The sequence below is a fragment of the Opisthocomus hoazin genome, chromosome 2 (assembly GCF_030867145.1).
Source record: "Opisthocomus hoazin isolate bOpiHoa1 chromosome 2, bOpiHoa1.hap1, whole genome shotgun sequence".
NCBI lineage: Eukaryota > Metazoa > Chordata > Aves > Opisthocomiformes > Opisthocomidae > Opisthocomus > Opisthocomus hoazin.
In genome coordinates this window covers 15,537,190-15,560,478 of record NC_134415.1, presented here as the reverse complement: position 1 = coordinate 15,560,478, position 23,289 = coordinate 15,537,190, and the positions used below count along the sequence as shown (strand labels likewise).

The following is a 23,289-nucleotide window of genomic DNA, read 5'->3' as shown; positions in this document are numbered from 1 at the left end:
ACTTCCTAGAACTATTGACAAGTACAAAAAAAATTCCTAAATCCTTCATCTAAAGGACCACAATCATACACACTCAGACACACCTCCGTACCTTACTGCCGCTGTATCTTGTGGCATTTCTGCAATATTGATGGTGTAGCAAAATAAGCATTTCCAGGGCAAAATATAAAAAAGAACCCAACAAAAATATGCATGACTACATTAAATACATTAAATAAAATGTATACTAAAGTGTAGTTAAAGCTACATACATAGTTTCTTCTATGTTGCCTCGTAATATGTCATTTCCAAAACATAAAGAGGCTGGATTTTCTCAGTGTGACAAAGCTGTTCTTGAATATAGTTGACAGAAAAATCACACATTTAGAGCCAGTGATGAACAGACTGAACAGACACTGGGGAACTGCTGAAATGATTAATGTTATTTTGTTTTCCTCACAACATTCACTTCTTAAGTCAACTGATCTTCAACTTTTATTTTGAAACTTGGAGAAAAGTATCTCAGATTTGGTATTTTCGACTTGCCTTATAAACCTTGATACCTATAGGTGGCTAACAGAGGATTTTGTTTGAAGGTGGTTTTTTTCCTCAAAAAATTTTTACTTTTTTTTTTTACAGGTTGACAGATTTTCCTAGTCTGTGCGATAAGAATGGAAGTTTCGCTGGAGGAAAGACCTTTTCAAACAAACACAGCCTAAACACCTGCTTGCAGCACACAGCTGCCGGGCAGCTAGTACTAAATGTATGTACTTAGCATGATCTTGCTACAAGAGCTGGCTCTCTTCCGTTACTTTATATTGTGATTCTCTGCAAACTTTGTCCCAAATGTTAGATACCATTGTGATTCAGAAAGGCATGGAAATACAACCGACCAAACAGATGACAGAGATCAAGTAGCTGAGGGAGAACTGAAAGGCAAAATTCACTTGCTTGCAGATGATCTTATAGAAATGAGCACACAGATCTTACTTAAACTTGTGAAGTTCTACTGATGTAAACGGCAACATTTTCCTATGTTAAATTAGACCCTACGCAAAGTTATCATCTGGTCTTTGGTTAGGTGTTGACTTGAGAAACATGGCTTGCACTTCTGAAGGACTGAAATTTCATGTTAGTACCATAATTTCATTTCATATTTTTCAAAATGCATCTTTTTTCTGGCATTTGAGGACTGTTCAGCAGCAGGCTCTCATGCAACCTTGTTTTTTAGCAGATGGAATAAAAGGTCAAACTATGCTATATGGAGCAGGCAACGTGATTCCCTGTGTCTAGGTCCCTTGCAACATAGGCAGAAAGTTGCGGTTTTTGCTTTAGACACAGCTGACATCATCTCTGCATTGTTATGTCTCTTGTATGTGCACAGCGTGATCTAGAAAGCCAGTTATAATGGGGACAATCCCACTGCAAGGCTGATAGCAAAAGCTGTGCACAAAAGAACAGTATACCGCTACATACAGCAGAGATACGTTGTGTTTCTATTTGTTGTACTTCTCAACGTGTTCAGATGATTTCCAGATGAGGAGTTCTGTTAGTATAGAATTAAGATAGGATTGTAAATTCCGTTTAAAGGTCTCAAGATAACCAGGGAGTCAAGATCCCCACATTTTTAGAGCTGAAGTTAAAAGAAGAATCACTACGTACGTGAACAGGAGAAATTGCTCTGATGGATCAGACTACTTCAATTTATTCAAAACCCTATTAATTATTGGTGTTGTCAAGTAACAGAAGCTTCAGAGGAAAAGACAAATAGAACTGGTTCAGGCCAGCTGGGGCACAGGAAGCTCTCCCTTGTCTGTAGTTCAGGAAATATGAAAACCTTCAGTTGTTGGCCCAGCCAAAGATCTTATCACTTTGCATTAACTCAATATTCTAATGAAAGGCACTTATCCCCTGTATAAAACATTCTGGTCTCCTTCTAAGAACTCTTAACTTTGTGCTCAAGTTTTCCAAGCGTGTAAGAAAACGTCCTCCTTTCTGAGGCTGTCACTGTGCAGCTTAATGCCTGACACATGCACAGCTTCCTCCAGGAGAACAGAGGGGCTGTGCTTGTGGATCTGTGGCACTTCTGACAGTGTGCTGGCACAGCCCAGTGCCTGCGTTAGGGGCTGAGTCCCCCTTAACTCAGCTTAACCCCCTACCCTCATCTAGAGCACTGCTAAGTACCCTTCCACCTCTCTCCATCTGTCTCCACAGGCCCGGAAGATGGACAAGTTGTTCCATTAGCCAGTGGAAAACTATCAGGGGACAGCTTGCTTTTCTGCAGCTGAGAGCCACGAGGTGAGTAACCTCCCCACTCTCCCCTCTCCCAAGTCACGCAGAGGTGAGTGTAGCAATAGCTCAGACGCGGCTTTGTGCGCCCGTGACTTGCTGAAATGGGTCCCCTGGACTTGTGATTGCTGTGTTTACCTCACCTGCTCTGCAGCCGTTCTTACGCCGCTGCAGCAGCCGGTGCCGTGACATCAGGACACGCAGGCGTATCTGAGCTGGCAGCCAGCTCGGCAAGTCAAGGTGCAGCTAGCAAGGAACTGCAGTTTGCAATTCAATACACATAGTTTGGCCAAGAAGCTTCACAAATAGATAATTATGTTCCAGCCTTTGCAATGATGGAAATGACACCCAGTCACCACACCTAAACGTGAGGTCACAGATTTTGAAGCTTAATTCTGTGCTATTTTAAAAAGCAAACAGAACTCCTGCCCTTTGTTGTAAACCTGGTCACAAACATAGTTATCCACAGTAATACAGAGTGCCCAAAGAACTGTTTTATAAACAAAATACTTTTATTAGACTAGTACATGGGTCATTTTAGATGAAAAATTAAAATACAGTTGGTATTAAACTATTGTTTGAGTTCATTTCACTGAAGTCAAAGTTACTGTAGATTAACCTCAGGAGGTAATAGTTATCTGAAAACAAAAAAGTTTTTAAAAATATAGATGGAATTTCTTCTTCCTCTTTTTATTTAGTCTGTTTTGGCAAAATAATTTAAATTAGACAGCTAACAGAGCATAACACTAAGCAAAACCAGAACTTAACTGGAACTGAATATAGACTGTTTTTTGATCTGTTCCTGCTTCTGATGTGAAAATTATCCCATCACTACGTTTATGTTTCCATTTTGTTAAATATAATTATTTTTCATTAGGCTTTCTGTAAGAGCTCCATCCAAGAAAAACATGTTGAGTATTTAGAGATACTCCACATACCTAATCCAGTTTATGGGGTAACTGCTTCTCAGAAGACCCCTGGACAGAGAAATCCCTTCTGTTGTTTATTCTTGTTTTACAGAAGCATTGTAACACTACTGCCCTATCTGAACACCAGTAGTCACATCCAGCCTGGTACAGAACTCAGCAATGGAAAAATGTACTTGGGTGCGGCCCCTGCAGACCACACTGTCACCTGAGTGTCAGTTACAGTCGTTTTTCATAGATTCATAAATTTAAGAAAACGACTGGCCCTGTGCAAAACAAAGAGCAGTCTCTTCTAAAACAAGAGACCCTTTATAGAATAAGCAGGCTCAGCATCCCACTTCAGAGTGATGCAGTGGCAAGAGTACGAGCCTCAACTTCTCTTAAAAAATGGTAACTTGGCATATATATATATATCCTTCAAGCCCACAGACAGAACTCTGAATTACTACTATTTGTTATTTTAAATCTCAGCTGTATCAGAAACCTCTTTCTGACCTAAGTTCAATTACCCCAATACTGTGCAAATGTTGCAGAGTTATACTGCAGCTCCTCCGGGATGCTGTTATAAGCAAACTTGTTGCTTTCATATCAGACAGTATGGTTAAAACAGGTTATTTCAAATACATTATCTTTACAGGGATCCATCTAACCTTTTGGATACATTTCTATTTTTACACAATATTCCTCCTAGGCTCAATGATCTTCGTTATTTTTCTCTCAGTCCTTGGTTATAAGCTATGTTATCAGCAACGCTTTGCTCGCCAGCTAAACCAGTAACAGTTTTCACGCTCTTCCAAATGCCAGATAAAATCTTAACTTAAGCCTCTTAATTCAGTAACAAAGGTCAGTCAAGCCAGCTCACGTCATATGTGGCAACTTACTATACCACTGTAACTGGATCATTTTTAGCATGTGCCCATTTCCTCAAAGGTACAGGCGGGGCCTGCCTCTGCTCTCTTCACTGATCCTGATGTCCCAGAGGCCTTGGCCAGAGAACATGAAGAACCTGGTCTGCTTTACCTTTTTAAAGGGACAATTGGATGAAAGGGGTTCCAACTTTTAATTAGATTGTTTCCTTTTTTTCCCCCCCTCAATGTAGGGGCAACATGTTTTGATGCAACCTCTTTGCCAAACGGTTTAACCCAGATCAGTAATAGCCTCCTCTACACTGAATCTGTCATCCTACGCAAAACTTAACGACATTAACTTAAATTCATGTCAAGTTCAACAAAAGAACCTTTCTTGTACATAGGATTCCTTCTACAGACCCATTTCCTGGTAGGTTTGTATACTTTTTGCTGATCTTTTATCGCCGCCCACATGCCAGACACTCCTCTGCCAGCACCTCAAGATCCCTGTTCTCAAAAGATTTGTCATGGATTTATTCTAAAATACAAAATTTGATTGCTCATATATGTTCAGATATTCAGACCAGTGTTTACATAGCAAAGAGGTTTCGAAAAACACAGGTTTTCCAACAAGTGTTTACATTTCCATTTAATAGGTGAATACTTCCCATTATATAGTAAGAATATGAAGTACAGAAAAATTAAATTATTAAGACAGTGATCTGGGAAAGAGAAATCTAGTGTTTTGGAGAGTCATCTCCTGCATCTCCTGGAAATAGCACACATTACGAAGTTGTACACAGTACCGTAATACATATGGCATAATTTTCCAATTTCCTGGAAGAGAGTCCTGAAAGCCATTTACAAACAACCAGCTTATATTTTCTCCAGAGTAAATCACATGGAATACATGTAGAAACTGGAGTAAGGAGGGATTGGATAGCAGTGCCATTAAAACAGTCAAAAAAAGCACTGATCCTGCAGTTGAATCTGAGTAGTCACACACCGGAGCAAGACCAAGAAGTTTCTCTAAAAAGTCTGATCAAAATTCACTAATAAAAATCAGACAGAACAATAATATTAGCTTTTAAAGAGTCTGACAGTACAGTAAGAAAACCATTGAAAATATTCCTGTTTTATCAATTGCATTTCAACAAAAATCATAATCTGAATTACAAGTATACTGCATATCTGCATAAGCACCAAGATAAAGTAAAAACTTATCCATCAAGTCCCTCTGATAAATGGTCCCCCATAGAAATGCAAATTTTTAACATACGTTTAAGTACTCTTAGCAAGCAGTACAGATTCCATAAAAGTCACTGCAAACTCTGAAAAAAATTCTAAAACTTGAAAAAAAATCAAAGGTAGAGCTTTTTCTAATGGTCTGATATGTAATAAATTCTGTCAATAAATTCTGGGTGTAGAAATAGCAAAATTCACTCCAGTTCCTGAGATGACCTGCAGGTCAACTGTGAAGATTTACCAGACTGTACCACGTTCTCTTTCTCACCTTCTTTTACACACTGCAAGCAAGGTTTGAACCGAAGCTTCCACTAAACTTGCAAGTCAGCAAAGCATGTGAAAGATCAAAACATTCAAATTTTCTTTTCCACTGTAAAAAAAAGAGACTGGCAACTTAGGTCACAGACAGACAGACTTTAGCCACAGTCTGTCAAAATAATTTCTAGACAGAGGCAGTTGTTTTAAATTAACTGCATCTGCATCTTTTAAGTTAATTTAATGCTTTGTTTCTATCCCATTTTCACTGACAACTGTGCTCTTACTCCTCCATCTGCTGTTTCAGAAATCATACCGTGCCTGAGTTCAAAACCCTAGGGTTAAATTTTTTCAAAGAGCGCGAGTCACCTAACAGCTCAGCACATCTCTGATGGCAGGCTGGGACCATCAATGTGCTTCGTTACTACCAGCCACACGGTCAGTTCCTAACTTAGCATTAATTTTGTGCTCCATCTTCTGCAAAACTGCCGGGAGATCCAGAACAGAAGAAATAATATAATGAGGTACCGGGGAGGTGTCTACCGGGGTTGTCATCGCTTTGTTTAACCAGACAGTTGCTTTCAAGCCCGCATTCAGGCCTCCTTGAATATCTGTGTCTAGAGAGTCCCCAACCATCACGCACTCTGCGGGCTGCACCCCCAGGAGATCGCAACAGTAATGGAATATGGATGGCGCCGGCTTCTCCTCCTTCTGCTCTCCCCCCACGACGATGGCGTCGAAGTAGGGCTGACAGGCGCAGGCCTCGATCTTCTCCCTCTGCGTCTGCCTGTCGCCGTTGGTGAGGAGCAGCAGGCGGACGCCCTTCCGCAGCTCGGTCAGCATGCCCCGCGTGTCCTCGGCCAAGGTGAGGTGCTGGAGCCGGGTGGCTTTCCACAAGAAGTAGCACTCAGCGGCCAGGTTGCGGTTCGCCTCCCCGCCGATGGTCTCCCGGATGGCCTCCTCCCAGTGCGAGATCCGCAGGTCGGTGATGCACGTCTTGGCGGGGTCGTGGCACTCCCTGAGGAGCTTGGCCTGGACCTTGTCGCAGATGAGGCGGGCTTCTCCCTCGCCGCAGTGGTGCTTCGCCTGCAGGGCCTTCACCACCTGCAACAGGCGGGGGGGCCCCCCCGTCAGCGCGCCCCACGCACCCGGCCCGCCGCCGCGCACCCCCCCCCCCCCGCTCCCGGCCCCCCGAGGGGCCGCCGGCCGCCTCCCACCGCCGCGCCGGGGCCGCGAGGGGACAGGGACGGTACCTCCTCGATGGCGCGCCGCCCGGCCGCCGCCGTGTCCACCAGAGTGTTGTCCAAGTCGAAGAACACCGCCTTGACGCCGTGCACCCCCATGGCGCCGCCTCCCTCACGGCCGAGCCGCCGGGGCGGACGGGAGCGCCCCGACCGCCGCCACGGCCCCCGCTCGGCTGCGGGAGGCCCCGCCCCTGGCCCGCCCCTCACCGGCGCTGGGCGGGGCCTCGCCGGGCGCGGGGCGGCTCGGGGAGGGAGCCGGGGGGGGCGGTCGCCCCGTCCCTGCGCCCTGAGGCCGCCGGAAGAGGAGGGCTGAAAGGGGGAGCGGGGCCGGGGGGAGACCCCCCGGGATCCCCGGGGGCTGCGACGGGGGACAGGGGCTCCCGTGCCCCGGTCTGTTGCCGCGCCGGCCGGTGCCCGGGAGGCACCTGGGGGACCGTCGGTGAAGAGGCACCTGCCGGGGGGGGCCCGGCGCCTCCCGCGGCCCCGCTGCGGGCCTCCAGCGCGGCCTCCGGCTGGCGCTTGGGGAGCTGGTACGGCGTTAGAGCGTGTGAAATGCCACCGGTCGGGGCTCTGTGGGGCGAATGAATCCGAACGGCGTTGGGGTGGGGGCCGGCAAGGCGCGGCGGAACGAGTTTTAGGGTCGTACGTACCCACTGCTGTTCCAGGAGAGAGCGGCTTCCCCAGGGTGAAGCGTAGCAGCAGGCTGGGTTGCTCAGGCAATATTCCTGTTGCCCCTTTACTCCGCTCTTGTGAGACCCCACCGGAGTCCTGCGTCCAGCTCTGGAGCCCCCAACATAAGAAGGACATGGGTGTGTTGGGGCGGGTCCAGAGGAGGCCACGAAGATGGTCAGAGAGCTGGAGTACCTGCCCTAGGAGGACAGGCTGAGGGAGTTGGGGCTGTTCAGCCTGGAGAAGAGAAGGCTCCGGGGTGACCTTATTGCAGCCTTCCAGTACCTGAAGGGGCCTACAGGAACGATGGAGAGGGGCTTTTCACAAGGGTGTGTAGTGATAGGACAAGGGGGAATGGCTGTAAACTAAAAGAGGGCAGATTCAGATTAGATATTAGGAAGAAATTCTTCACCATGAGGGTGGTGAGGCACTGGCACAGGTTTCCCGGAGAAGCTGTGGCTGCCCCCTCCCTGGCAGTGTTCAAGGCCAGGTTGGATGGAGCTCTGAGCAACCTGGTCTGGTGGGGGATGTCCCTGCTCATGGCAGGGGGGCTGGAACCAGAAGATCTTTAAGGTCCCTTCCAATCCTTACTTTTCTATGATTCTGTTGATCTTCAGCAACATGTTTTGGTAAACACAGTATTTGGTAAACACAGAAAGAGGAGGAGTTCTGATAAAAATCGCTCCAGATGACTTGTAATAAAATGTGCTACTTTCATTTGATAAAATGGGAAAAGTGTTATGCGTGCGGATTTCGTGTGCCTCTACTGAATTACTGTTTTTCAGAACTGACACAAGAGTGAGTAATAATAGCTGAATTTCTAGGATTCTCTCTGCTTAAGATGATGGCGTCTGTTTCGGACAGCCCTGCGTTCCAGGCAGTGAGCAGGGATCCTATGGAGAGCATACCTTTCAGAAAAGGTACATTTACATGGAAGTAATCTTCGTGCTTTCTTTGACAGTTGGTCAAAGAGGTCAAATTGGAAAATAAATGTCTTAGAAGATTTTATAAGATATACGTCTTCACTAGAAGTTTTCAGATACAGAACTGAAGCAGTTAAACTGTGGATGATAATTATATTTTAAACTTACTATTTTTGTTTTTCTTGTCAACTGCGTGGAAAACTTATGTTCGCTTCACAGTAGGAATGCAACTGTGAAACATGCTTTTGTGTATTCCTGTCAAAGTCAGTGCAGGGTTGTTTGACTTGAGACGGCTGTTTGCCGTGCTGTGTTTGTGCGAACCCTGCGGGCAGCAAATAAGGCCACACGTGGCAGCTGCTTCTACCAGCATTTCAGCATGGGTGATCTGTGTGCAATCTTAGGCTTTCAGACATGCACATTGCGTTCTCGTTGTTCCTTCTGCAGCCTCACCAGAGGCTAGAAATGCCTCGCAGAAGCTCGGAGCTGGGGAAAGAACGGTGATCAGAAACCCGAGTAGGAGCCAAGCTCAAGCATGAGGTGCATCGCACATTCTAGAAGTGATAATGTAAGAATGCCACTTTGGTGTCTCTGATGGAGCCCCATACATAGAACTGTGGAATTGCTCTAAGTGCGCTTTAGCAGGGAAGGACATCATGAATATTTTCAAAGAAAATCCGTTTTGTCCATGCACATGGAAATAATAATTTGTGAATTACGTGACTCGTATCGTGGTTTGTCCTTTATTTCTACAAGATGATTATACTTAGAAGCTTAGCGTTGTGAACTCTCCGATGCATCTCCGCTGGCGGCTGCATGGGTTCCTTGTAGGCTGTGCCAGTGCTGTGGGAGAGCAGGGGTGCGTCCCGAGCGCTGGTGGGTGCCCAGGCCATCTCCTCATACGAAGGAGGAGACCTACAGCTTACTGCTGCCTGCCTTCTCTCCTCGGCAGCTGTCTGGTTTCTCCCGGAGAGAGACCTTGCAGGGGCTGGGAATCAAAGCACAGTCCAATTACGTGTCTGGGTGATCCGGAGTAGACATTGAGCGCTCACAGTGGTACACATCTGCTCCATACATTAGACAGAGCATCTGGAGACTCACCTGGGAGATCCCTTTTCCTTCCTGCTTTTATTTTCTTTCCTGCTTCCCCAGAATATATTATTAATTTGGTGGCTGATTTTTTTTTTCTTTCTCCCTATAAGAGATTTACTATGAAGTGCCTTTATGTCCAGGGATACCCACAAGATATTTTAAGTTTGAAGAAGGGTTAAACAACGACAGATGAGAGACTGCTCTCCTGTTGGAGACAATTATTTGTTGTGTGAGCCCAGAAGAGGACTGTGAGGAGTTCAAAGAGGTCTGAGCAGGCTGAGTGGATTGAGTAAGAACATTCGGTTCTGAATGCAGGCTGGAAGGAAAAATGCTTAAGTTATGCCTTCCCCCCCCCCCCCCCTTAACTTTTCTAAATTCGGTATGTGCACTTTGGCATGATCTCTGGAAAGCAGAAGACCACCTCTGTGAGATCAGCTCCTGTCAATACAGGAGGAACGTGATGAAGCACCATTTTAAAGCATGTTGATTTTTTTTTTTGTTAATTTACGTTGGCGGTACAGCTTCGTTTGGAATGGCTTGTGCTTACCGATCACCTCATTAAAGAATTCCCACGGATGCAGAAGTAGAAGGGTGGGGAAGGTGTTTAAGGGCTGAGGAAAAAATTACAGAGAGAGACGGCAGTAAAATGGGATGCAATAAAATGCTATGGTGCAATAAAATAATATCCGACCGAGAGGATAGCAATTAAAAATTCAAAATGTATAAAAGGAAACGCTTTTTGTCATGGGCCCTGACCGGTTTGGAATTCATTTCTGCGGGAAGCGGCCAAGACCGCTGCGGGGCAGCGGGCCGGGAGGGAGCGCCGGGAGCCGCGGCGGGGCCGGGGCCGCTGTGCCGGGGGTGCCAGCGCTGCGAAGGGCCGCCGGGGAGCACACGGGCTGCGTCCGGGGAGGGCCGGGTGCGACGCGGCTCTCCGCTGCCCGGGCGGGCGAGGCTGCGGAGCGGGACGGGGCCCGGCCCGCCCGGGAGCGCGGCCGCCAGCCTGCGAAGCCCCTTCGGAGGGCTCCGCCGGGCCCGGCAGCCCTCACCGCCGCGGGCTGGCACCGCCGAGGCGGGGACGCGGCACCGGGGCTCGGCGAAGACCGCCGCATCGCCCCGCACCCGCGGCTGCCTCCGCCCTTTCGGTTTCGCTTCCCGCCGGGGCGGGCGGGGCGGCGGGAAACGAAACTGAGGCGGCGCGTGCGCCGGGCTGCGCCGCGCCGGTCCCCACCGCACCGCACCGCACCGGTACGCGGGAGCTCCGGGGTGCCGGGCCGCCTGCCGCGGCCGGGAGGTGCCGGCGGGGCGGGCAGCGCAGCGCAGGGCAGCGCAGGGTGTACGACCGCTGCCCCGCGGCCGGGAGCCTCCGTGCGCGCCCGGCGGGGTGGCTGAGCCGGGCGGTCGGCGCGGCCGAGGGAGCGCCGGGAGGGCGGTCGGCTCCCCGCCGAGGGAACCGGGGCCGGCTCTGTCCGGGGAAGCGTTACTGACTTTTGCTTCGCGGGATCGGGTGAATGATTCAGCCTTTTCCTGCCAAGAAGCCTTCTCTCGTCACCCGCGCTCTGCTCTGCTCTCCAGATCCGCTGTTCCGAGCGATGAGCCCCCGGCTGCCAGTCGGCCGCCGGAGCTAGAGCTGGTTTTCCGCGGGTGTGTGTCACTGGCCCCAGTTTTCTCTTTCCTGTCACGGTGGCGGTCTGCCGGGGTTCGGGGCTGGCTGTGCTGCGCCTGGAGGCGCGAACCTGTCTCTGTTGCTTTGCAGAGCCTGTCTGAGATCCTGTCAAAATGGAACGTGAGTGCATGGACAAGATCAACAGTTACTGTCAAAAGCAGAAACTTCGGCTGGTTTACGACGACGTCTCCATGACCGGCCCCTCTCATGATCCTGAGTAAGTCCGCTGCGCCTGCCGGTGAACATCAGGGCTCTTCCTGCAGGGAGCAAACTGGGTATAACCTGCAGTCAGAAAAGTTAATTTGCTGAATGTCTGTACGTGGCAGGAGAGCTGGCTGAAACCAGAAATCGAGTGGTGGGTGAGTGGGGAGGACGCCACGTGACACAGTTTGAGGAGAAAACTTATTTCAGAGTCAATGGCCCTTTTTTGGGAAGCAACAGCGATACACGTTACTGGCGACTGTGGTGCATATGCTACCTGTCTGCCATGAAACCTCGCGGGAGGTGGGGTGGGTTGCAGCAAGTATTTCAGTTTATGATCTATGCTAACTCAAGGGCTTTGGTTTTTATTTGGTTTCCCAAAGCGTGGAAATCGTTTGTGATTTATGTTGTTAATTTCTAACCATAAAAGTTGGGTGTATATGAATTGATTGGGTACCAACATGTTTTATGTGTAGCTAAGTTTTGAACATCTGTTACAAGACAAGGGTCTTTTGCTTAAGCTCTTTTGATTTTACTTTTGGAGACAATTACAGGTGATGGAATATGTTTTATTTTTTAACACAAATAGGGGGTTTTGCTAATTTTTTCCCTTGTCTGAGATCATAGGCACTCCTGTGATGTATCCTTGTGTGATTTTTTTTTTGTTTTATTTTTGCTAGTTTGCATGAAGCCTTATGCTAATAATTAGTATGTTTATTTCAGCATCTTCCATGTTGCCAGCCAGCGCTGTCTGTACTGACTTATGCTTAGACCTAACCATAGTCCCAGAATAAATGAAGAAGTATTATCTGGATCTCAAATTTTATTCAGTTTTCTTAGTTTTTTCCCCAGGCGGGTCATGTTATTCAAAGAAGTAACCCTTATCTCAGTAGTGGCCACAGCTGTGGTCGCACAGCTACATCTTCATGTGTCAAAAGTGATGGCATGGGACTAACAGAACCTTCACAGATTTCAGATTTACTCATTTATCCCATTTATTGTGCTTTTTAATTTTTTTTCTGTGTGCTCTGCTACATTCACAAATATAATTCAAACTCTTGTATCTGTAAGTGATGTGAGGTGTGACAGTGGTATCTAGGAAAACCCTGGACAACTTGGGCTGTTCCAAGGAGCACGATGTACGGTGTCTGGCTGCAGCGATGTGTGCTGTAAACCTCCTTCGGTGCCCTCATGGTGCTCTTTCCCAGTGCTCCACCTGCTAACAGGACACGTTGGCCACTGCTGGTCCGGAGCTGGATCCCTAGCTCTTCCCATCTGGATCCCTAGCTGTGTCCCATCTCATAAGCTGTGAAGCAGAGACACCTCCTGTCATCTCCTCCTGTCCTGTCCTGGTTTTGGTGCAGTAGCTGCTTCCACTGCAGTGTCTGGCAGGGTCAGTGCTGAACGCAATGTAAGAAGGTTGGGAGAGCCCAGGCTGGCTCAGACCTGAGCGGCTGCGAGCTTTCTTGGGCTGGGAATGCAGCGTGTGGACAACCAGGCCAGACTTGCCTAAACCTGTCAATTCTGGGCAATTCTTACTAACTTGGGGTCCAGGGTGGATAAGCATGACTGTGCATTTGGGACCAACTTGTGTAACACTGATTCAGATAATCCTCAACTCAGATAATTAACTCATGGGTTGTTTAGACTCAGACTGCAGATTACTTTAGGATGCTTAAATAAAATAGTGATTTTTGGATGCAGAGTCATAGCTGAATGTGTGTAGTGTTCAGCGCTTAGCTATGGGTTGGCTAACAAACCCCTTCCGAAAGACCTTTTATGCTTTTTTTCTTTTGCATGCCGTTTCCTATGCGTAGAGTACACACTGTGGTGTGCCTTGTCCTACTGTGCACCTCTTTAAGGTCTGTCGCTGAGGCTTGCTTACGCAATGACTGCAGGCACTATTCTGCATCTGCATTGTCATCCACCCAAACATTTAATTAAAGGGAAATGGGAAGTGAAGTTGGAATAACGAAAAAAAAGTGAATTGCTGAAGTCATTCCACTATTTGAGAAGAATAATCCCACAGAGAAACTCATGGTGTTATACCTAGACTGTTTCTTTGTGTGAATGTGTCGTGTTTAATGTGAGCTTGTGTGTCTATACGCTCTCCTGCAATCTGAAGTACAGACGTACCCCAGAGTTATGATAAGAGTCACTTTAACTTGATGCTGCTGCCAAGAGCAGAAATCTAGTTGCTGTTTTCTCCTCTGTTGCCTTTTGTGCAAAGGCAGTAGCAGAAACATTAGGGATTTTGCAGCTGCAGGACAAGTCGGATCTGGGTAAGAACGGATTTGGCTGAAACCCAACCGTTCGTTGTTAGGCCGCTGTGGTGGGCTGACCCCAGGTGGCAGCGGAACCCCCAGCTAGCCGCTCGCTCGCTTCCCCGCAGTGGGATGGGAGAGAGAATTGGAAGGGTGAAAGGGAGAATAACTTGTGGAACAAGCTAAAGACAGTTTAATAAGTGAAGCAAAGCTGTATGTGCAACCAAAGCACAATAAGGAACTACTCGCTCCTTCCCATCGGCAGGCAGACGTTTAGCCATTTCCAGGCAAGCGGGGCTTCATCATGCGTAACGATTACTTGGGAAGACAAACATTATAACCCCAAATGTCCCCTCTTCCTCCTTCTTCCCCCAGCTTTTAGTGCTGAGCGCGATGCCATAGGCATGGAGCATCCCTCTGACCAGCTGCCCTGGTCGTGTCCCTTCCCAGCTTCTCACGCGCCCCCAGCCTACTACTTGCTGGGGGGCCGGAGTGGGGAGAAAGAAAAGGTTTTGATGCTGTGCAAACTCTGCTCAGCAGCAGGTAAAACATCGCTGTGTTACCAACACTGGTTCAGTCCCGAATCCACAACGTGGCACCATACCGGCTGCTGTGGAGGAGGTTAGCGCCGTCCCAGGCAGAGCCGGCACGGTCCGTCCCGAGCTGCATCAGCTCCGTGTTGGGGCTCGCAGAGCTGCGGCACGGGGAGCAGCGCGGGCACAGTTGTGCAGCGGGGCGGGAAGCGGTCAGTGGTTGAGTGTGCAAGGGCAAGACTGGGTTTTTTGTTTGTTTGTTTTGGGACTGCATTTAAATTCATGTCCCATGAAGCACCAGGCACGTTTTTTGCACTTACTAAATAGTGTGTGCAGCAGTGTATCAAAGGTCAGTGCGGTGTCGTGTCTGGATCCATGAAATCAGGGTTAGCTAATCTTTCCTCTCCATGTAGTTTTGCAGTGCTGAGATGTGTCGTGGTGTGAGGGCTTCGCACATTGCCTGTAACCATGCTGACCTTATGCATTCTTTTGCTTTTAAAAATTTAAATAATGTTGCTTTTAAAAAGCAGTTAAGCATTTAAAAATACTCTTAGAACTAATAAAGTACACGCATTTGTGACTAGGGAGGAAACATTTAAAAATCTATCTGCTAAAGAATTATGATAATCAGGAGTTAGGTATAATAAAAACACAGGAATACTGAAGAACCTCCACAGTTAACTTGCAGTGCTCTGTAGATAATAAAAAGAAAGATGAATCTGCAACAGTTATTATGTATATATGAGACAAAATGTAACAATATTCTAGGAAAGTTTCTTTCATTGCAGGTTCACAGTTGTGGTTAAAATAAACAACAGAGTATACGGTACAGGCACTGGTAAAAATAAGAAGGAAGCAAAAGCAGCAGCAGCAAAAAAAACCTGGGAAATGATTGAGGAAAAGGTGAGTAAACTATAGGATTTAATTATTATTTTTGCTAGTAGAGGTTGAAGATTAAGCTCTGAAAGTAGCCAATAAAATATCATTGTTTTCTTTAATTTGGAAGAGTTTCTAATTATTTCGGTTGTCTTTGTTCTGTCTTACTGCTTTTCTGCTTTTCACCACCGAACTGTTTTCCTTATTGTTCTGCTACAGGGTTGGTAAGCAATATCAAGAGCATTTCCTCCTCTGCTGTTACAGGAGGATGAGGAAATATCTTTGCCTCTCTTAAGCTGCCTTGGTATATCCAGAGTGGACAGTATTCCTTTTTCATCTTGACAACTGTTCAGTAATTTGATGTCTTCAAAACATCTGCAGGGCATTGTTCAGTGTGTCTGTTGCCACTCTGCTTGTAAAATTGCTTACTTTCACTTCACCTGATTCACCCTTGCCATTATATTCTTTACCGTATAGCTGATTCTATATTCTTTATCCTTCCATGATTTAGTTTAGGTTTGATTTTTTCCCTCTGTTTTCTGCTATGTGTTTTGCCATAGCCGTCTTTATTTTTCTTTTTGACTCTGAATGCTCCTTAGCTCCTTTTGAGCGAAATCTTTCCTTACCTGTTTCCATAGGCTTTTTGCTGTGTCACCATCGTTACTTTAACACAATTGCTGCATGTTTGCTAATATATAATGCTGCCTAATCATGAGTCAGCTGAAAAGTCCTGCTTTCCCTGCTTGTACATACGCACAGGAGCTTTTGCAGCTCCTGCTGCCATCCCTCTTCTTGGCTCTGGTCAGGCTGCAAGAAAATTCATAAGGCAGCATTCGCTTTTTTTTAGTAAGACATTTCACAGCTTGTTCCCTGTCTTTTCTTAAAAGAGGTGGGAGGAGACACGATGATATGTTGTTAAAGACATGGGTGCAATACTTGGAAAACTGGATTTACATTTCTTTGGAAATTCAAGACATAATAATTCTAGGTTGGGATGGTTGTCCTTTGCCACAAACGACTCCGTTAATGCAAACTTGGGATTTCTTAAAAATATTATGGAATACTGACAAACCTTGCATCTATATTGCATCTTGTGTACCGCTTACTTTATTTATTAAGCTCAAGTTTTAAGTTATCTATTCTGTTTGTTTTGTAGCCAGAGAGTCCTTCAAATATGCAGCCTGCAGAATTAATGACAACTCCAGTGACTGTACCACCTGTACCAGGCAACGACTTCGTCAGCATACTAAATATGTATTCACAAAAGTCGTTGCAGAAAGTTGATTACCCTAACAAAGAGCGTACTGGAGATGCCCATGCTCCCATGTAAGATCTATTTTGTCTTCATACTTGCTTTTAATACTTTTTTGTGTTTACTAATGCTACCATTAGTTACCCTGGGTAGCGTTAGATGAACCTCTAGAAATACAATAAAAATTTGGAGGTAGTCTGTGGAGAATCCAGTGGAGGGCCATTAAGGTGGTAAAGGAGTTGGAGGATACAGCATAAGAGGCTAACAGGACTGAGTTTGTTTAACTGGGAGAAGAGATGGCATGATCACAGAATCACAGAATCACAGAATAGTAGGGGTTGGAAGGGACCTCTGTGGGTCATCTAGTCCAACCCTTCTGCCGAAGCAGGGTCACCTACAGTAGGCTGCACAGGACCTTGTCCAGGCGGGTCTTGAATATCTCCAGAGAAGGAGACTCTACAGCCTCCCTGGGTAACCTGTTCCAATGCTCCATCACCCTCAGAGGGAAGAAGTTCTTCCTCCTGTTCAGACGGAACTTCCTGTGCTTCAGTTTTTGCCCATTGCCCCTGGTCCTGTCACTGGGCACCACTGAAAAGAGTCTGGCCCCGTCCTCCTGACACCCACCCTTAAGGTATTTGTAAGCATTTATAAGGTCCCCTCTCAGCCTTCTCTTCTCCAGGCTGAACAAGCCCAGCTCGCGCAGCCTTTCCTCATAGGAGAGATGCTCCAGTCCCCTCATCATCCTCGTAGCCCTCCCCTGGACTCTCTCCAGTAGCTCTTCATCTTTCTTGAACTGGGGAGCCCAGAACTGGACACAGTACTCCAGATGGGGCCTCACTAGGGCAGAGTAGAGAGAACCTCCCTCGACTGCTGGCCACACTCCCCCTAATGCACCCCAGGATGCCATTGGCTTTCTTGGCAGCCAGGGCACACTGCTGGCTCATGGTCAACCTGTCATCCACCAGGACACCCAGGTCCCTCTCTGCAGAGCTGCTCTCCAGCAGGTCTGCCCCAAGCCTGTACTGGTGCATGGGGTTGTTCCTACCTAGCTGCAGAACCCTGCGTTTGCCCTTGTTGAATTTCATCAGGTTCCTCTCTGCTCAACTCTCCAGTGTGTCCAGGCCTCACTGAATGGCAGCACAGCCTTCTGGTGTATCCACCACTCCTCGCAGTTTTGTGTCATCAGCAAACTTGCTGAGGGTACGTTCTAAATCTTCACCCAGGTCATTGATGAAGAAGTTAGACAAGACCAGGCCCAGTACTGAGCCCTGGGGGACACCACTAGTTACTGGCCTCCAACTAGACTCAGCGCCACTGATGACAACCCTCTGAGTTCTGCCATTCAGCCAGTTCTCAGTCCACCTCACTGACCACTCATCCAGCCCACACTTCCTGAGCTTCCCTAGGAGGATGTTATGGGAGACTGTGTCGAAAGCCTTGCTGAAGTCCAGGTAGACAACATCCACTGCTCCCCCCTCATCTCGCCAGCCAGTCATGCCATCGTAGAAAGCTATCAGATTGGTCAGGCATGATTTCCCCTTGGTGAATCCATGTTGACTACTTGTGATAACCTTCTTTTCCTCCACTTGCTTGATGATGACCTCTAGAATGAGCTGCTTCATCATCTTTCCCGGGATGGAGGTGAGGCTGACCGGCCTGTAGTTCCCTGGGTCCTGCTTCTTGCCCTTTTTGAAGACTGGAGTGACATGATGATAAAATGGTAGTCGGTGTTGACAAATTGTCTGTTATCTTGGTTGTAGCTCTGGCACCTTTGTGGACCTCTCGGCACGTATTTTGGAGACCCCTAGGAACCACGTGCCAAAGAGAGCCTGTTTGTGTCCCCTTCTGTATGTATTGCAGTCAGCGAGTTGTAGAAACATTCCAGTTAATGACAGTTGGGGGATGATAAAGAATATCTACATGTTTTAACTCTCTTGACATCTCCTGGAAAACTCCTCCTCTCTTCCCCTGCAAAATCAAGTGTTTTATAACCTAAACTGCAGATAATTTGTGATTGTGGGTGCACACGGTACGATGCTTTGAGGAGTTCAACCTTAAAAAGTGCTAAATATTCAGTCTCTGCAAGCTGCTTATCTTGAAGGCATGTCAAATTAGTTATCTACCATTATTAATTACATTAAATGTATATTGGAAATACTGTCCTGAAGATGTGTATTTCAGATTTCCATTCTATAATGTCAATTTGCTGTACTGTTCAAAGTCATATAATTAAGACATCATAGGGGATGTAAGATTTTATTCCTTGTTGTGTTTTGCAGGTTTTCTTGTAGCTGTACAGTTAGTGGTGTTTTGTACGGAACCGGCACTGGAAATACTTCAGCTGCTGCAAAACAAGCTGCTGCAAAACAAGCGTTTGAGAAGCTGAATATGGAAGGCGCTCTAACAGTATGTGTTATATTTAGCCTTAAGACAGAAGTTTAATTCTTGTATCTTTAATCTTTGAACAAATTTCCTTATTCTATTTAAAAGCCTGTTTGGCCAGAGAGGTAGTGGAGGCCCCATCCCTGGAAACATTCAAGGCCAGGTTGGATGGGGCTCTGAGCAACCTGGTCTAGTGGAAGATGTCCCTGCTCACTGCAGGGGGGTTGGGCTAGATGACCTCTAAAGGTCACTTCCAACCCAAACTATTCCATCATTCTATGCATTTCATTCAAGAGGGAAACAATCGATGTTTTACTGGGTTGGCTGGGCTACAGGATTCTGGTGGTAAAATTTATGTTGTGTTGCTGGATTAAAAAAATACCACAGTTGATATCTCTGTGTATTTCAGAATGATATGGTCTGATATGTTGTCATTCAAGGATGCACAGATATTAAAAATTCCTGAATCCTGACTGCTCTAATATACTGGTAGTCTCCTGTGTGAAGTATTGTTGGGCTGACTGGCTATGAACATAAATCTCTTACTGCCTTCTGTTAGATCAAAAATCTATTGTGAAATGTGAGAAAGGCAAAAGCAGGAGTGAGAATCAACAGGACTTGCCTTCTGTAGCATTCCGTGGCTCAGTCTAGTGAAGCAATTGCTAAAACTCTCCTCTGGAGAGCAGAGCTGTTGTCTTCGTGGTGGCGATCGTATTTCCATACGTGCAAAAAATTATCCAAATTCTAAGAGTGATCCAAACCCACTCTGAAATGCACAGAGCAGTACGTATGAACTAACTTAAATGCAGTGCAGTTTAAAGGGAAAGAAGGCATTACAGGGGACAAAAGAAATCTTTTTTACTTTAAGTACTTTTTTCATTATTTGGCTATTTACTGTGAATTTTAAATGCTTCTTTTATTGTTTTTAAGTTAACTGCGTAATTAATGGCCTACTGTAGCTCTAGAATCCTTCCTTAATAGTTTCCTGTGTTGTGAGCTCACGGGTCTTTGCATTTTCATCGAAGTCTGACATTTACAACCTCAAGCAGAATCTCTGTAGCAATTACTCTAAATATGAGGGGGGTTGTTTTGGTTTGGTTTTAATATTTATTAATCACCAGTGGTGTCTGTCTAACAAACAAAATGTAACTAGCAAAAAGTAGTAAAGGCCTAGTATTCCTGAATTTAAAGAAAAAAAAAGGTTTGGGGTTTTTTTTTTGTTGTTGTTGGCTATCATTGAAACGTAAACCCTTAAGTTTTTTTACTTTTTACCACGTTGTGGTCTTTAACAATTGCAGGTGTTGCGTTTAATGTTACATTAATGCTCTTATGATATGGAGGAAGAGGGGGGAGAAAAAAGCGGGAAGAATCTCTACCAAGTATTTGGGATTAATTTTTTTAGTTGACCCCAATTTAGTAATCCGGGTTTTGCAGGGTTTTCACACTGAAGACACTGAATGTCATTTTGTACAGACTCAGGTTGTCTGTTCTGCTGAGTACACGTACTAAAACCTACATACACCTGGTTTTCCACACAGAGAATTGCATAGGGAGTAAGCAATGAAAACATTTGCTTTTAATAACTGTTACTCTTACCCTGATTGTTAATAGATCCATGACTCTACTGCTGCAAACGTGTCTATGGAGTCTCGGTAGGAGTGGGAAGATGCTCGCTGTGACAGGGCCCTGTGTTTCACTCCTCTGGGTGGAAGTCGGGCAGATGCCTTCCTTCTGCAGGGCTTTGAATTTCAGCGCAGTGAACAACTTCCATTTAGGACCCTGTAATCTTCCCTCCTCCCTCTTTGAATGGCATCTCTTGCACTAGCGATTTTTCCACGGGATTTTGTTAACCGTTCTTGTTTTTTCTTTTTTCAGATAACAAGTGAAAAATCCAGCAGCAATTCTACTTTTAGTGAATATAGCAATTCCTCTCGCGTGCCAACTCGGGCTGACTCAGAGTAAGTTGGGTTCACTGATAACGTGATAACGAAAAGTATTTACTAACCTTAGAGGATCATGTGATCCAGTTCTAAAGAAAGTCATAGTTTCTTTATAGCTGTATAAAGCCATTGAATTTTAACTTTTATTTCTTAGACTTCAGAGCAAAATTTGTTGTACTTGTGCAATTTTATCTGAGTGCTTACGGGTTAGCTTATAATAATTTTAGAGCTTTTGAATATATTTATATTTTGCCATGAGTAGTTCTTTCAGAAACATTTTTACTGTGGTGTAAACAGAATAACCTACCTCATTCAGTAGCATTATTTAATGCCATTTTTAACACTCATTTTCCTGTGGTGACACTCATGTGAACTCAGTATAATTCAGTTTTGGTACTTTCCAGTGCTCCTCATTCTGCTTTCTTCTCTTTTTTTCTTTCCTTTTTTATTCTCCATAAATCTTCATTTCCACCAAAGGGAAAATTGGCGTAATGAAAGAAAGTGAACATGCATAAAGTTTCATTTGTGATTTGGGAACCCTGGGTCAAGCCTTTTGTGTTCAGCAGTTAATTTGACTGCAGTGCTGCTACTGCTTGTTATGTTCTTTGTGTGACTGTAAAGCAAGCTGATATGTGCAGTGGTAGAGGTGGCAGCACTGCCTTGAAATAAACATCTGTATTTAATTAGAGCATATAATATAATATGTATCATATAGATACCTAGATATGTTATCATATAATACAAATAGAGGATTATATTACAAAATGGTATTGTTTTATTAGCTTTCCAGCGTAAAGTTTTGTAGTTTAAATCAGTCAGGATTGTTAGTGCTTTTTCAGGTTTTGCTTTTAAAAACTGTGTATTCTTTTTTGTGCTGCTTTTTTTTGTGTGGCAATCATTTTATTTATGACTGTGTTACTTTCACCTAAAACTAGTCTATTATTTTTCAATAACAGCAATATTTGCTTCGAAGACTCAACTCCCAAGTTGGCAGTATGTGAAAAGCCTTTGCCTTCTCAGGTGTAGTATGAAAATGGTCTTCCTTGTAATTACATTTTAGACCCTGAACAGAGCAAGCATCCTGTCAGAGCGTAGCACCAGTTTGTTCCTTTACGAATCACTACAGAACACATGTGCATTCTTCCTAAGAATATTCAGTACCTTCTTACTGTTAACCATTAGTTGTTTACTTCGGTACTGTGGACCCAATTTATGTACCGTTGACCAAAAGGGAAGTACTCCCAAGAAAGGGGCTCATATTTTTCTGTGGGAAGAATGATGATGTTGTATGTAGCATGTGAAAAACTTTAAGCTAAGATATGGCTTGGTTCTTATCACGTTGCTTATATAAGGTATGAACACATTTATAGACAATTCCTAGACACATTCTTAGACAAATTTTAAACTAAGGGTAGTGAAAATATTCAAGATATCTCAGTTAGCTCTTTTTCTCTTTTTCATGTAGAGAGATGCACAAAGTTCTGCCCTGAAATTCAAAAGGTACGTGTTTATTTCTAGGTTGCAATCTCCCACAAACTATATTGCAAACCACTTTTGTGTTTCTATAGCTAGCAAAGAAATGCCACTGTTGGGAGGTACATTTCTGTTGTCACATGTTAGAAAAATGGCTCATTATAAGTTTTGCTTTTATCCTCTTTAAAGAAAATTGGCAGCTAATTTTGATAATGCAAGAAACAAGGAAGAGAAAAAAAAGACATCAGATTCAGATGAAAGTTTGCCAGATTTGGACACAAATACTGGTGAGGAGAATGAAAGTCCACACACTGTGAATAAAAGGTAAGAAGTTTTGTTTCTTTTTTTAGTAAGATCTGTATGGCAATTACAGTATGTAGTGGTCTAGATTTATTTGTTTATAACAGAATGTGGGAAAATACTGCTATAAAAATAACTTTCAAAGAATTTGGTATTTTTTCCACCTGGAAATTTCAAATATACTATAGCAACTGACATGCAATGATATTTAATGCTTACAACCAAAAGTTATTTGTGTGAAGATCTGAAGGTAACGAACCTACATGCTTTCAAGGGTCAGTTTCCCTTGTTTTTTTAATCTTCAAGAGTATGATTTAGACCTGTATAGGTGTTGAGTGATCCCTGTAGAATGATATTTCAGTAGGTGTATTAGATATGTCAGGATTGTTTTTATATCTTGTAAGTTGTTTCTTTTTTTTTTTTTAAGATTTCTTGAGAGTTTTAAAAATATAGAGCCTATTGGTGAAGGTGGTTTTGGGAATGTTTTCAAAGCAACAGCAAAGCTTGATGAGAGAACCTATGCAGTGAAACGAGTACGCTTCACAGAGTACGTACAGTATATTTACTTCTGTTTTTTTTGTTTTAGGACAACCTTAATCAAGACTTTAGTACTTTGTTTTGTCTCTTTAATAATCCTAGGAGCATTTAAGCAATTTTCATTATTAATTGTCCATTCTTTCTGGTAAACTGTTTTTTTTATTTCTAAATGAAGCTGAAAATGGCATGCAACTTTGTTAATTTTTGTGTGTGCTGGAACAATTTCAGAGGCAGCTGTGAAAAAGTAGATTTGTTAAGTTCTACTTTCTTGAACACAGTAGTGCTCTGGTTGTTAATACTGCAAAATGTGTTTGAAGAAAACTTGCTGATTAATAAAATATTGAAAGCAGCACTGTTACTTTTGCCAGTTTACGTGGAAAATTTACCTGTCAGTAATG

The 23,289-nt window shown here is 44.9% G+C and overlaps 2 protein-coding genes across 4 annotated transcripts in view; one reads left to right on the top strand and one right to left on the bottom strand.

The window, feature by feature from the left end:
- Positions 1–2,790: 2,790 nt before the first annotated feature.
- NANP (N-acetylneuraminic acid phosphatase) lies at positions 2,791–6,961 on the bottom strand. The gene is made up of 2 exons (XM_075412705.1): positions 6,796–6,961; positions 2,791–6,646 (listed from the first exon to the last, which is right to left on the bottom strand). The coding sequence occupies exons 1-2, from the start codon at positions 6,883–6,885 to the stop codon at positions 5,951–5,953; spliced, it is 786 nt and encodes a 261-aa protein (XP_075268820.1). The 5' UTR covers positions 6,886–6,961; the 3' UTR covers positions 2,791–5,950.
- Positions 6,962–7,126: 165 nt separating this feature from the next.
- EIF2AK2 (eukaryotic translation initiation factor 2 alpha kinase 2) overlaps positions 7,127–23,289 on the top strand; it is a 24,555-nt gene continuing 8,392 nt past the window's right edge. The window contains exons 1-10 of one of the 3 annotated variants that reach the window (XM_075412701.1): positions 7,127–7,316; positions 11,224–11,350; positions 14,920–15,034; positions 16,164–16,333; positions 18,539–18,665; positions 20,517–20,599; positions 21,538–21,601; positions 22,047–22,081; positions 22,244–22,378; positions 22,782–22,901. In XM_075412701.1, the coding sequence (XP_075268816.1) occupies positions 11,247–11,350; positions 14,920–15,034; positions 16,164–16,333; positions 18,539–18,665; positions 20,517–20,599; positions 21,538–21,601; positions 22,047–22,081; positions 22,244–22,378; positions 22,782–22,901 (953 nt within the window). In that variant the 5' untranslated portion in view covers positions 7,127–7,316; positions 11,224–11,246. The other 2 variants (XM_075412702.1, XM_075412700.1) reach the window with 2 other exon arrangements.

Excerpts from the sequence above, each read along its gene's own strand:
- NANP (XM_075412705.1), bottom strand. The coding sequence starts at position 6,885 with ATGGGGGTGCACGGCGTCAAGGCGGTGTTCTTCGACTTGGACAACACT. Across the intron at positions 6,647-6,795 it reads GGCGGCGCGCCATCGAGGAG|GTGGTGAAGGCCCTGCAGGC; the intron begins GTACCGTCCCTG and ends CGCCTGTTGCAG.